General features: G+C 53.3%; 2 protein-coding genes across 3 annotated transcripts in view; one reads left to right on the top strand and one right to left on the bottom strand.

The window, feature by feature from the left end:
* LOC127047637 (INSYN2B protein-like) overlaps positions 1-6862 on the top strand; it is a 49483-nt gene extending 42621 nt beyond the window's left edge. The window contains exon 4 of the mRNA XM_050946082.1: positions 6384-6862. Within this exon, the coding sequence (XP_050802039.1) occupies positions 6384-6579 (196 nt within the window). The 3' untranslated portion in view covers positions 6580-6862. The remainder of the gene's footprint in view (positions 1-6383) is intronic.
* Positions 1-13664, bottom strand: part of LOC127047633 (dedicator of cytokinesis protein 2-like) — a 408420-nt gene that overhangs the window by 174084 nt on the left and 220672 nt on the right. For both annotated transcript variants that reach the window (XM_050946070.1, XM_050946071.1), the window contains exon 28: positions 13163-13258. In XM_050946070.1, the coding sequence (XP_050802027.1) occupies positions 13163-13258 (96 nt within the window). The remainder of the gene's footprint in view (positions 1-13162; positions 13259-13664) is intronic.

Genomic DNA, 13664 nt, shown 5'->3' with positions numbered 1-13664 from the left:
GGTGGTGTGACGAACTGGGAATGTTCTTAATGTTTCCTCTGAATACTGTGTTGCTGCCTCAGTGTCCTCTATGCAGTTCTTAATATCTAGGTGGTGGGATAAGGGTGTGTGATTGCTGCAGAGGAAGGGGCAGTGCACCTAAATGCCTGACACTCTGTCTCCTAGCAACTGATGGCCTGGGCCCCCCCTCTGCAAAGGTGCCAGCTGAAGGTGTTGGAGACAAAGGGATCAGGTGACCTCCTGGCCTGGGAAAGGGGCTGAGCAGAGGAGGAGGGGCTGGAGGGGTTGTTAGTCTGGAGCTAGCTGGGAACGGGCAGTGAAGTGCAGATGTGGGGGTCTGGCTCACTGCCCCCCAGAATGGACCCGGACGAGCGGTCTGGTTCACTGTATCTACAAGCTCTGTTTTAGATCCTGTTCCTGTCGTCGAATAAACCTCTGTGTTAGTGGCTGGCTGAGAGTCACGTCTGACTGCAAAGTGGGGGTGCAGGACCCTGTGGCTTCCCCAGGACCCCGCTGGGGCGGGCTCGCTGTGGGAAGTGGACGGAGGGGCAGAGGATGCTGAATGCTCCAAGGAGAGACCCAGGAGGTGAAGCCGTGGGAGCTTCTTGCCCTGAACAAGTCTGCTCCAAGGGAGAGGAGGCTCCCCAAAGTCCTGCCTGGCTTTGTGGGGAGCAGTTCCAGAGCATCGCCCGGGGACTCCGTGACAGGTGGAGACGGGAATTCCCTTTGGCCACTCCAGATCTCCATTTCCTCAAGCCCCTGGCATACAGTGGCAAAGGCTCAGTCTATTATTATTGGCATTGCTAAGATCAAGGCCCCACGGTGCTGGGTGCAGCACAGCTAGCCCCTGCCTGGAGGAGCTCACAGTCACACAGAATGGACATGCACAGGAGCAGGGCTAACACGCCTTGAGGCCCAGAGAGAGAATGCCTTCCCCACTGTCACAGGGGGAACTGAACACAGGTCTCCTGCTAACAACAGCCATTCTTCTACTGCCTATAGATAGAACAATGGCTCTGATCAGCTGGGAGACTGCAGGATTCGATTCCTTAAGGGGAAGAGCATGCAGGGGGCAGCTTTTGGGGTGGATCAGCCAGAGCATGGGGTGGGCAAACCCCCCTTCAATCATTAGGAGATACATTAACCCTTTACACACCGCTCCCGCAGCCCCAGGGGCCATAAGGCCAGAGGAAGAATTTCTTCTCGCTCCATTCTTATCTGACTCCCGAAAGAGGCAGGGCAGGGCCCTGGCTCCTTTCACTGTGGCGAGTCTCCATCCTCCCTGGAGTGCAGAAGGGATGTTAGGCAGAGGGCTACTGCCCAAAAGCCTGCATTCCTGCTGCTCCAGCCATGATGCACTCGAGTCTTGGGCCTGAAGAAGCAGAGAGTAGGGTGACGGGAGGTGTTGTGGCCACTGACTTGGGATCTGTAAAGGATCACTACGGTGCACCTCTGAAGCCTGTGTTGGACCCTATGGGCACAAGAGAGGGACAAAACGACCTAGGGCCTCACCTATCTGTTTGCTATAATCCCCTCTGGAGCAGCAGCCACACTGCTGCTGGAACACGAACAGCTTTGAGGAAGCAAGACACAGTGCTGGAGAGGGAAGAGCTCCTGGCCTCCACTCCTGACAGTAGCGAGTACTCAGCTGGTGGGAAGGCAGAACTAAAGTGACCTACCAGGACATGGTGCTTCAACACTGCTGCAGTGCCCTTGCCCCAGCCCCATATGTGCTAGTGCGAGGGGACACAGACACAAGCAGTAACTCTCCTACCCTAGACTCCCCTCACTGATATGTGCAGAGAAGACAGGCAGTAGTTCCTGCTGGCCCCCAGATCCCTCACCAGGCCTAGGAAGGGTTCCACCAATGGTGACAGATGATTTCAGTGAGAGCTCTCCCTGCAACCAACCAATCTGTCTGTGCCTTACTTTACACCCACGCCTGTCTGGGCAGACCATCCTCCTGCTGCGTTTGCACTGCAGTCAGAGAAGAATTCCGTAGGATGCAAGGGGGCGTAATGAGGGTTAATGGGACTTAAAGGTGGAAAATGGCCTAGTCTGAGGAAGACTCCCCAGCTGGGTCATGGCTGGGACATCACTTCCCAGGGAAAGGCTGGGAGAGCCCTGGGCATGGGCTGTAGGGGCAGTCATGGCGTCCTCTGCACAACAGGAACTAGATAGGGCTTCATGTGGCTTTGTTATGCCAGCACCTCAAACACATCTAGCAAGCAGCATGCGCTCTCTTCTGTTCTGTGTGAGCTCTCTTCCACCTGGGGCAGTACAGTATCCACGCCCTCAGGATACTTCGGAGACTAACGCAGCCCAGCTCTTGCATGTGGTCACTCAGGGATCCAGTCTCCCTCAAACAGCAGGTTTCACTCTTCCACCACACTCAAAGGTCTGGGGCACCCACCCCGTCCTCAGTAAGGAAAGGGTTAACATGCTGCTGCAAGGACATACCTTGGGGCATTATGAGCAGCTGTCGACTTCTAATGCCTGCAGCCCAGAAAAGAGCCGGAACCTGCTTCTTGTGGAAGTAAGAGGGGGAAAGAGGCCCACATGTGGTGTCTGCTCTCTCCTCAGAGGTGCTAGAGGATGGTGCTGGGCAATTGCTCCTCCACAGCCTCTCTTACATGGGGAGATGCCAGTGTATTCCATCAGCACCTTCTCGTTTGTTAACTATGGGGGCTGCTGGGGAGCGAGCGAGGCAGCCTGAGCTGTGGTGCCATCAGGCTGTGGATGGTAGTGCAGAGTCTCTGCTTTCTGAGTGCACACAGAGATCATTTGCCTCCTAAGCCTGCCATCAAAACCGCAGCCAGGCCTGGGGATTCACAGACAGGTGTTGCTTCAGCAATTAGGTGCCATCTTAGCATGGACCATGTGTAACTTGACCTCCCTCAGTGGCTGTGGCTTGAGAAAGAGAACAGGACGTTCACAGTCTGACTCAGAAGACAATCAGTGCCCACATCAGGGATGAATCAGCTGAGGCTGGCTGTGTAAGGATGGCACTCGTGTGTGATCTGAATTGGGGTTTCTGAGCATCACCACAAAATAAACAAACACTGAGAAGGAATGATGACACTGATTGAGGCTAGGGCCACCATCAGCCCCGTAAGTTTGCAGCTAAATCTGTGTCCTTGAGTCCACTTTGTGGGTGGGAGTTTCTGCTTGTTGAAGCAACAGACTTCTGAAGTGTCTCTGGCTCTGTGATCTGCTGCAGATCAGTTCTGAAAGGTGATGACCTGGAGTCTGTTACATTTTTCAAGTGTCTGGGGGCACATCTGGTTTCACAAAGGGAAGGTCTCCCACTGCAGCCTGTGTGTCCATAGACAGGCAGGAGCACATTAGCCAGGCAGCTCACCTACCAAAACAGTTGTGGCTGAGACATCATAGGCAGCTTTTAATGAGTGTTCTGACCTTCAGCTGCTTTGTAGCCCTCAAACTCCTCAGCTGGACTACAAAGGTAATACGGTTGGCCCAAGCATAGACATTATAGTTTGTTCTCACTGAGCCAACAGGGGTCAGAAGTTTGGCACAGGTCTTAGAGCTCTTGGAATCATCCCGGACAGTTCTCTGAACACATCCGCTCAGTGCACACCAGCAGTCAAACAGCTAACAGTGTTAGGAACCATTAGGGAAAGGATAGATAAAACAGAAACTCTCTCTGAAGCAGCTAGTGCTGCCTACTGCCAGAGAAACGGTACTGGGTTAGATGGACTGCTGCTCTGACTCAGCATGGCAGTTCCTGTGGTCCCACGGCTGTGGTGCCCAAGAAAGACAAATGGCCCATATGGAGGACACCCTTTGTAAGAGTAAGGGAGAGCCTAGGACCTGTAACTCATGGAAAGGGCTCTGCTAAGAGAACTCTGTTCTGAGGGTGGAACTGCGAAAGGCTTAGATTAAGAGCCCCTCGAGTGAGCCTCCAACTGCAACCTGGCATGAGGTTGAGTCTGAAAGTTCCTGGATCCAAACCCTCTGATCCAAGAGAATCCTGAGCACTACCCTAGATGGAGGAGTAATCAGGGGCTGGCTTCTACTCTCTGAACTGAGAATGGAGGTCTAGGGTGGAGGGGCGTGGGTGCGGTCTTCCCCTGCATCCCTGTCAGAACTGAGCATGGAAGGCAGGTGTGTATGGGGGAGGGGCACCCTCAACAGGGAAAATGACCTTTCCGTCACCACCAGGAAAAGGCAGTGAGGGGAACCTGCCAAAGAACCCACATGGTTTCTGTGCTGACTGGTACCAGGCTCTCCCAGCGCAGGGTTCCAGGGCATGATGGGGTTGTTTCTTCTTCTCTCCCTCTCTTGATATTATGGAAGAAGGCTTCAGTGCTGAGCCGGAGCCCTTTCAGCCTGTCATATCGTCCAGCCCTTCTCAGAAACGAGGCTCTCTCACAGTCAGACATGGCTCCACCAGCCCTCCCGCTAAACACCTATTTACAACAAGAGTGCTCGAGTGAGGCAGAAAAATCAAAGAAATTTGGCAAGTAAAAGGAAGCATCTGCTCTGCTTTGGTAGCTGCCAGGGACTGAGGGAACATGGTACCTCCCCTCCTCATGTCACCCTGGCTGGAATGTGGCCAAATCTGTGAGGCCATGTGACCGGGGGCCACTACCTCTCCTGAGCGCCTCCTGTTGGTTGGGTGTGAACCTGCACTCACTTTCTCTGCTTCCAGCATCCCCTGTTGGAGGTTAACCTTGTCAGATGGCCCTTCAATGGTTGCCCTCCAGCTGAGTCACACTATCTAAAATGGATGAACAAACCCTTCCAGGGTAAAAGGTCCCACAGAACCTATCACTGTGCTCTTGGCATCTGCAGCGCTGCCTCTGGGCTCGGTTCTTGGCCTCTTCTGAGCTATCTTTGACTCTGTGCCTGCCATGGTGTAGAGCAGTGCCTGCAGGACTTTCTCCCTGGAGACTCTTCGTCTTAAATGGTTCTTATTGCCCCAGGTCCCCAGCCAGGTCACTCCTTCAAGTTCAATCCCCTCCTGGGGTAACAAAGTCCAACAAATGGTGGACCCTCTGAGGGTCTTCAATCCCTCCCTGAGCCCATTAAATTCTAGCCCAAAACTTGTTCCCTTCTTGGGGCTTTGGCCACTCTGCAAGTGGCCAGTGGGGGAGACCCGGGCCCACCCACTACTTTGGTCCCGACCCACGAACTCTACAAATAGCAGCTGCATGCTGCTTCCTTTAATGGTTGCTGCTCTTCTTCCCTGGGCCACTTCCCATGTAGTCCCTTCCTCTTCACCCTGACCTCAGGGCTGAAGTTCTCAACTCCTCTTCTTCCTCATCAAATGGCAATGCTACCAGAACCCATCATCTGGTTCTCCCTTGAGCTCCAGCAAGAAGCTGCCTGCCTTACTCCTCTGGTCTCCACCAGGAACTGATCTTCTCTGGCCCTGCAGCTCCTTTTAACTGAGCTGGTGGGCTCTGATTGGCTGCTTCCCTGCAGCCTCTCTAGGCAGGCCTGGAGGACCCACCTTCACTGCTCCTTTTCTGGGGCAGGGTGTGGATGGACCATAAGGTCTCCAGCAGGGGGTCTCAAAAGGCCCAGTACACCCTGTCAGAGGCCCCACCAAAGGTCCCAGAGATCTGAGGTCCAGGTTTTGGTGCACCTAGGTGGGGCAGTGACTTCTGCAGCAGGGCTTGCCCTTGAGCTGATAGCAGCTGGGCAATTTCTGCTACCAGCCATCATATTGGGACGATCTTGGGGCTGGGAGTTCTCACTGGGGAACCTTCTGCTCTGGAATGTGCTTTCCCTTTGGACAGTGCGTGGCCCAGGTAAGCCTTTGCTGGTGGGCGAGGGCTTGCTGGGGTGGAGCAGTGGTTGAAGGGACCCTGATCACACATTCATATTGAATAACGGTCTGTTGTAACTGTGCATCCCCTCAAAGACTAAAGTTGCTTTCTAGCCCTGGTGCACACTGCTGTGGCTAATGCCAGGGTGGTGGGTAAGTGATCCTTTGGGACCCAGTGGGAGAAAAGTTGTTCTATAAATGACTTAATTAGTTAATGTACATGAAGGGCTTTGAAGACAGACTGCTCATTCTTACTCTCATGTAAGCTCATTAGTGCTCCATGGAGCTGAAATCATTCCCATCTGACATCAGCTCAGCGGCTGGTGGGAAATGTGTTGATGTCTCAGGCCAGTACAGGTGTCCACATCATAAAAGCCCCCAGCCCAGTTTGTTTTTGTTAACGGTCTCAGCTGAGACTGAGGCCTGAAGGGGCATGGACACTAAACTGCCCTGGCAAGGTGCATCCTGGCAGAGCAGGGCAGGGGTAGCTTATGGAAAGCAGACTCCACCACTGATTGTACTTGAATTATTATTGTTATTATATGAAATGTTTCTTAACATTTTCTTCTTTGTTCTGTGTCTCCTACAGCGTGGAACATGATTTTCGGCAGCAGGAAGGCCGCTTCCAGTGGGTGCTGAGCAGCATTGAGAGTGAGTCAAGGCAAAGCTCCTCCACGACAGCCGAGGCCACTACACCAACTCGGCAAGAGCTGTCCCCGATGCCGAAGCTGCCTGCAAAACTGGACTCCAAAAAATCCAGGCGCAAATGTTTCTGGTTCCTTTGACACATGATGCTGCCTGAGGAGGATGCACAGGCCCATCACCGAGGCAAGAGGACATGCGTGAGGTCCCCACCGCCAAAGAGACGTTCCATTGCTGACACACCAAGCACTCTGTTCCTTGCTCTCCCTCTCTCTGAGGCTAGGGTTTGGGTAGCACCAGCTTTTGTATTCTGACCTCTCCCCTGTTTAACATACTAAGGCCCCTGTGTAAATAATGGGCGGAAAGGGGAGCACCACTGTACTTAATGAGAAATCAATAAACTCTAGGGAGACGCTATTTTTGCTACACAGGCTCTTGCCAGCAAGTTTTTGTTCTTAAAAAGGCACTGATTGGCTCCAGTTTGGAATATTTGGGGATGTAATTAACAAAGAAAGCATGGAGATAACACTCTCTCCATGCACCCAGGGTGTCACTGCCATCATGGTAAACATGCTGAAAGCTGCTGGAGTTTTGTCTACACTAGGGCTCCCTTTAGTGCAGCTGAATGGCTGGTTAACACCCCTGCCTCCATCTCTGATCTCCAAGGGCAGGCACCCCTAGCATTTCCAACCTCTGTAGCTCCCCTTTCCCTGTGTAATGAAAAGCGCATTTCTACAGCATGGCTCCCGACAGAACAGTCAGCAGCTGCCTTTCAATCACTTCAGTGTCATTAAAAGTTCCTGGAGGTTTGTCACTTCCAGGCTCAGAGTCTGGCTGATTCAGCAGCCTAATGAGAGACCCTGCAATTGTCTTTTACACACAGAAAAGTTGGGGGCCTGTGTTACAAGTTCTCCTCAGCATAGCACCATTCCCCTTCACTCCAATGGCCATCAGCTGTCCCACCCCAGTTTGGCTTGTTGTCCAGGTGATAGGGTAACTAAGTCCTCTGCATTCTGGGTTGAGTAGCACCTTCTTATAGCCTTGATTTCTGAAATCACGTGTTGCAGGGATTAGTCAGAGAGCTGCAGCACAGCGTGAAACTTTCGCCATGCTATGTGAGCATCAGAAAGATCTTGATACGCAACGGAGACAGATTACGCCCAGGGGAACCTGACCTTTGAGTTTCCTGGATCAGGCAGCCAGCAGGGGGATGCAGGAGAAAGGCAGACACTAGAAACTGGAGGGAGCAGGGACATAGGCAAGTGCCAGTGAGTGAGCCCTGGGTTCTGGCCTGGTTCAGAAATCAAACTCATTCATTCACTTTTAAGTCTATTCCTCAAAATTCTGCAGAGCCTGTTAATGAAAGAGCAGATAGCACCAGTGGTGATATGCGCACCTGCCTGCTGTGGACATAGCTGAGACCAGCCCAACTCATTTCACAACACCAGTTTTTATCACTTGTGACCTGCTATCTCTAATCAAAAGCACTGTGATATTGAGTCCAGATGGGGAGGGGAAGTCAACCTAGAAATTATACTCTCCCTCCCACATGCAGCTGGCTCGCAGGGAAGGAAGCTGAGGCTCCCTGGCTGCAGGATTCACTGACTAATTACAAGAAAGAAATTAGCAGCTCAAATATTCCAGCTTTTTCAAGGCTGCCCACAAGAGGAGAAATTCAATGTCAGTTTAATGAGGGTCCCAGATCAAAGGGCTGGAAGCAGCCAGTGGGTGGTGTCAGCATGCTGAGCACAGCACAGAAAACACTCCCTAATGCTCCACACAGCGTCAGCAAGATGTTGCCCTGCTCAGAAAAACTAAGCCTGAGCCGCACAAAGGCCAGGAGAGGGGGAAAGGAGAGGGCTCCACAGAGACCCCATGCAGCTGAAAGCAGCACAAAGGCCTCTGAATGATACTGTCTGTACATGATAATAGGGGATAGAAGGGAGGCTGGGCCCCAAGAAGGCCTCAGAATTCAATACCCATTGAAGTCAATGGCAGCTGCTGGTCCCTTGAAGGGGGACACTTTGCCCCAGCAGCAATGACAGAATTTATCTCACTGAAGAACATTGGAAGTCTCAGCATTTCAGGTGTCTGGTGCCATGGCTACACTGGCGCTTTACAGCGCAGCAACTTTCGCGCTCAGGGGTGTGGAAAAACACCCCCCTGAGCGCTGCAAGATACAGCGCTGTAAAGCCTCAGTGTAATCAGTGCCGCAGCGCTGGGAGCGCGGCTCCCAGCGCTGCAAGCTACACCCATAAGGGATGTGGTTTACGTGCAGCGCTGGGAGAGCTCTCTCCCAGCGCTGGCGCTCTGACCACACTCACACTTCGGCAGCGCTTTGAAATGTCAAGTGTAGCCATACCCTGAGACTTGCTATGGCCAATGCACTATTCACAGCAACCCCAAGCCTGGACAACTGCTGCGAGGGAAGGATCACAAACCCAGCCAGGAAGAGACTGGGATCCATGCAAGCTCCAGGCTACACCCATCTGAAACTAAGGAGCTCAGCAGAGAATTTGCATGCTGTCATAGTATCTTTCCCCAATCTGAACCTTGCGTCTGTTGGAACTGACATAACAGTAACCCACCCTGAGCCTTCTGTCCTTAACCATTGCAGGAGGAGGGATAACGCAGTGCTTTGAGCATTGGCCTGCTAAACCCAGTATTGTGAGCTCAATCCTTGAGGGGACCATTTAGGGATCTGGGGATTGGTCCTGCTTTGAGCAGGGGGTTGGACTAGAAACCTCCTGATGTCCCTTCCAACCCTGATATTCTAGGATTCATTGACTCACTCCTAATCTGCCCTGAACTATGACATACAAATGGCCTTAACCTACCAGGAACCCCGTTTATTTTGGGTGGAACCATTCTTGCCCTTCTCCCCCTGTGTGGCAGGGAGGAGGGGAAGCTTAGGTCTCTGGTGTGGGGTTAAGTAGCCTGGAAATTCCAGGTGCATGGTTCATAGGTCCCAGCACTCCGGAAAGCAAGAGCTTCCTTTGGCCTGCAGGTTTTGTGAGCATCCATGATCAGTCTCTCCTTAGAAGCAGATGACTGGGTCACAGCTGAGAAGATCTATGTACCTTGTATTCCCCTCCCCCTCATGCAGCTGCTGACAGGGTCCCATGGGTGCCTATGTTCAGGGTGCTTGTGGGCCTTGTGTCAGATCCAGGGCCAGCTCCAGGCACCAGCCTACCAAGCATGTGCTTGGGGTGGCACCTTGGGACGGGGCGGCGCTCGGGATTTGGTTTTGTTCTTTTTGGTTTGGCCAGGCAGCATTGGGGGGGGGCGCGGACTTGGGCGGCACGACGCTCGGGGGGGGGGCGGGGATTTGGGCAGCACGGCGCTTGGGGGTGGAGACTTGGGCGGCACGACGCGGTGCTGGGGGTGCGGGGACTTGGGTGGTGTGACACGGCACTGGGGGGCGGGGACTTGGGCGGTGTGACATGGTGCTGGGGGGGTGGGGACTTAGGAGGTGTGACGCAGCACTGGGGGGCGGGGACTTGGGTGGCGCGTTGCGACACTGGGGGGACAGGGACTTGGGCGGCACGATGCGACACTCGGGGGGCGGGGCGGTGCTTTTTTTATTTGCTTGGAGCGGCAAAAATGTTAGAGCCCGCCCTGGTCAGATCATTCACCTGGAATGTATTGGGCACCAGGACAGGATGGCAAGTCCCTGGTTGTGGCATCTAATCAGTGAAGCTTTTAGCTTGTGCAGTTTCACAAGCCCCTACAGCCAACAGAGGCTTCGCAAGGAGGCGGCATTCCTAGCCAAATGATTATTTTCTTGTGCCCTGATGAGCAGATCAGATACCTGAGTGAGGACAGGCATTTCCTAAAGGGGTGGGATGGGAGCTCTGAGAGGTGCACCTGGGTTGCTGGGGTCACTGGACAGGCCAGCATGGGAAACAGAGGCACTCGGGGGTGTACCAGATAACAGTGCCAGGGGCTGCTGGGGGACAGTGCAAACCGATGTTCCCTCACGGCATGGGGAGCTGGGGCTCTGAGGGAAGGGGACAGAAAGTGACCACAGAGCTGTCCCCTGGGATTCTTTCCCCCATACCCCCATCTGCTTCCCATTACACACAGGCTCAATTACGCTGACAAAGACTGTGGTTCAGTTTAGCTCTGTGCTCATGAGAAACTTCCAAACCCGGGCTGGAAATCTGACTTGCAACAACAGGCTCTGAGAAGATGCTGACTGTTGCGCACCACCTAGGAACAGTCAGTCATGAAGCAGCCCTACACCTCTGGATGGAGCCAGGGAGTACAGAGGCAGCATATAGCTGATAAGTCAGGCCAAGACAGCTACCAGACAGCATTTCTGAAACTCAGATGGTTCAGGTCTTGGAAAAGATTCAAGGGGAGATGGCTGGGATCAGGTCAAAGGGTTAGATTCTCTTTGTACTGAAACTGGTCTCTAATGACCTCATCCAGTTCCTCGTTACTATTATTATAAATCATGCGTGTAGCTCCAAAACTGCTCCTTTCTGCCCTCTTTTCCCTGGGATGCCAAAATACACAACCCAGAAGCAAGGGTAACAAAAAACGTAATGCTAGTGAGCTCAAATCCCACCTGATCCCCACCAAGCCTCCTTCACTCGCTTGGACCCCTCACTCTAAAGGTCCTTGTCATAGACCTGCAGATTCAGAGCTCCAGTCTCTCTCCCTCCACAAAAGCGCTGGAGAGAGAAGTGTATGAAAGGAGATGCTATGACTAGCTGGGCCACACCCTGTCTGCCTCATTTACAGCACTGACACAGTGACTGAGGGCAGAACTGAATACAGAATAGCTTAGCTAAGCAACCTCATAAGGCCATTACCCTCAAGGTCAGAGAGGAGTATTTAGGACTGAATCCGCAATCAGTTTGGCAGACAAAGCCACTTAATGATGAGCAAGAGACAGGGTTGGTGATCTGGAGCTGGAAGAGCTTCCTCACCCTTTGTGTCAGGCAGGCCAATGGGAGCTCTCCTGAGAAACTGCACAAATCACGCCAGGAAAACAGCCCATCCACGCTGCCGCAGTGAAGTGATTCTAGTGAAGGGAGTCTGAGCCTGCCAATTGTGAGAGACTCGTTGAAGAGGCAGATATCTCAAAATATACACTTGAAACCCATCACAGGATCAAACCAAAGCCATTAAAGAGAAGAGCCTTGTTCACTCCTTGAACCTTGGAGAATGAAGGTGCTAACTCACAGGGATCAGTGTAACAGCAGCATCAAATGAATCCTGGGGATGTCTATCCAAACGTCCACCCAAGAGCTGCCAGCAGCCTGACCGTGCACAGACCTGAGCAGGGCGACCTGCGGGAGAGACCCTCAAGCAGCCTCCAAACAGAAACCACACCAGAGCCAGAGGTTCGGTGAGCCTCACAGCACCAGTCTGCCATGCCCGTCACTCCAGATTCACTTCCTCCAGCAGCACTTGTCAAGGAGAACCAAGAATGGGAGGACAACACTGTTCTCAGATCCCAGCAGGCCCCTCCACTGAGAGGCAAGCTGAGCTTCCTGGCCATTGCTCCTCTACACCATAGGTTTACAGCCATCCCCACTGACTTCTCGCTGCCACAGGACACAGAGCGTGGACCCAGCGGTTTGCCGTCTGGGCAGTCCTCATTGGGCTAAGCTGCCATGCACTAACTCCCCTGGTTTCTAACCCCCACCCTGGCCCCTTCCCAGGGGGGGGTGATTTATCTCTAGCCAATTATCCAGTTCGTTCTTCATTCTGAACCCCTCCCCCACCTGCTGGCACATCAGATCTGCTTCACATCAAGACACTGGCTAACCGAGTGAGCCATGGGCCATCTTGCCTCGTAGCTCCTCACCAAACAGTCCAACTGGGCCCTACGTCTGGAGCGTCAGGTGAGCAGTGCTGTGCTTCAGGGTACGTTCTACAGCTCGTGGAAGCAAGGCTCTCATTCAGCCCAGGTCAACGAACTCAGGCTAGCAGGGCTCCCAGCAGTGCTCTGAAATAGCTGAGCCAATAGCCAGTTGAGGCTGCAGCTCAGGCTGGAGCCTAGGAATGGGGGTGGGCCTCAGAGCACGAGTTCCAGCCTGAGCCACTGGATAGACACACCCAGCATTCTGAAAAGCGCTGCCTACACAGCTATTTCTAGAGCACGAGCCCTGGTAGCCCAAGTCTATCGCCCAAGGCTGGGAGGCTCGCACCCACTGGCTGTGTAGACAGAGACTCTATGACTGGCTGATGCACTGAACCCTGAGATTTAATCTGCTCTGCATTCTTGGCATGCAGAACTCCAATGGTGATTTTGGCCCAGCAAACATCCTTGTGCCTGGAAGGAGCCCAGCTCCCTTCACCCGTTCTCAGAACTCACATTCTTCAACCTTGGGGGTGTCTCTACAGCCCCACCTCCACACAAGGAACCTCCCACTGTGGGAGGGGGCCCAGCCTTCTGCCAGCACCCCATGAGGGTCAACCCAGGACTCCACCCTGCCTCAGTATCTGCTCCTACCATGAATTCCCCATGTGCCGTGTTTGGACTCGGGCTGATGGATTTTCCAGGAGCTCTGTGTAATGTCGAGAGCCTCATCCTGACCAGGCTGCTGCAGATGAATGGTACTAATAGCAGGAGACTCTAATGAGCTCTCACCACCCCAGCACCGAACCCAGCACACACTTCTGCACTCACCAGGGCACATTCAAGGGCCAGGCTCGCTCCAAGATGCCTGTAGTCCCCCAGAACCGCATAGAACAAGCAGTAGTACTCACTCTTAGGTCATGTTCCTGGCCGAGGCCAATCACCCTGCGATTGACAGTGCGCAGCAGCTGCTCCAGAATCATCTGCACATGCCCCTTCACCTTCCTCTGAAAGGCAAGACACATGTTATGTCCAGAGCCTGAGCAGCTGGTCTCACTCCTGGGATCACCATGCAGGAGTCAGAAAGAGAGGACACCTGGCAGTTACACTCCTCTGCATGGTTAGTATCAGAGTGCCCCAGGGGCTGTGTCAGACACAGGCTTTGGCACTTTAAAAGGGACCTCCACCAGCAATGGCAGCAACAGGACAGTTAGCACAAGAGGAATCAGTCAGGTGGCCCCACTCACAGCTAGGACAGACTGCTCCAAGAGCAACTCAGCTGGTGTTTGAGAGCTGGGACTAAAGCAAGGAATTCTCTCTCCACACCTTAGAATCATAGAATCATAAAATATCAGGGCTGGAAGGGACCTCAGGAGGTCATCTAGTCCAACCCCCCTGCTCAAAGAAGGACCA

The sequence above is a fragment of the Gopherus flavomarginatus genome, chromosome 3 (assembly GCF_025201925.1).
Source record: "Gopherus flavomarginatus isolate rGopFla2 chromosome 3, rGopFla2.mat.asm, whole genome shotgun sequence".
NCBI lineage: Eukaryota > Metazoa > Chordata > Testudines > Testudinidae > Gopherus > Gopherus flavomarginatus.
This window is presented reverse-complemented; position numbering and strand designations above follow the sequence as displayed.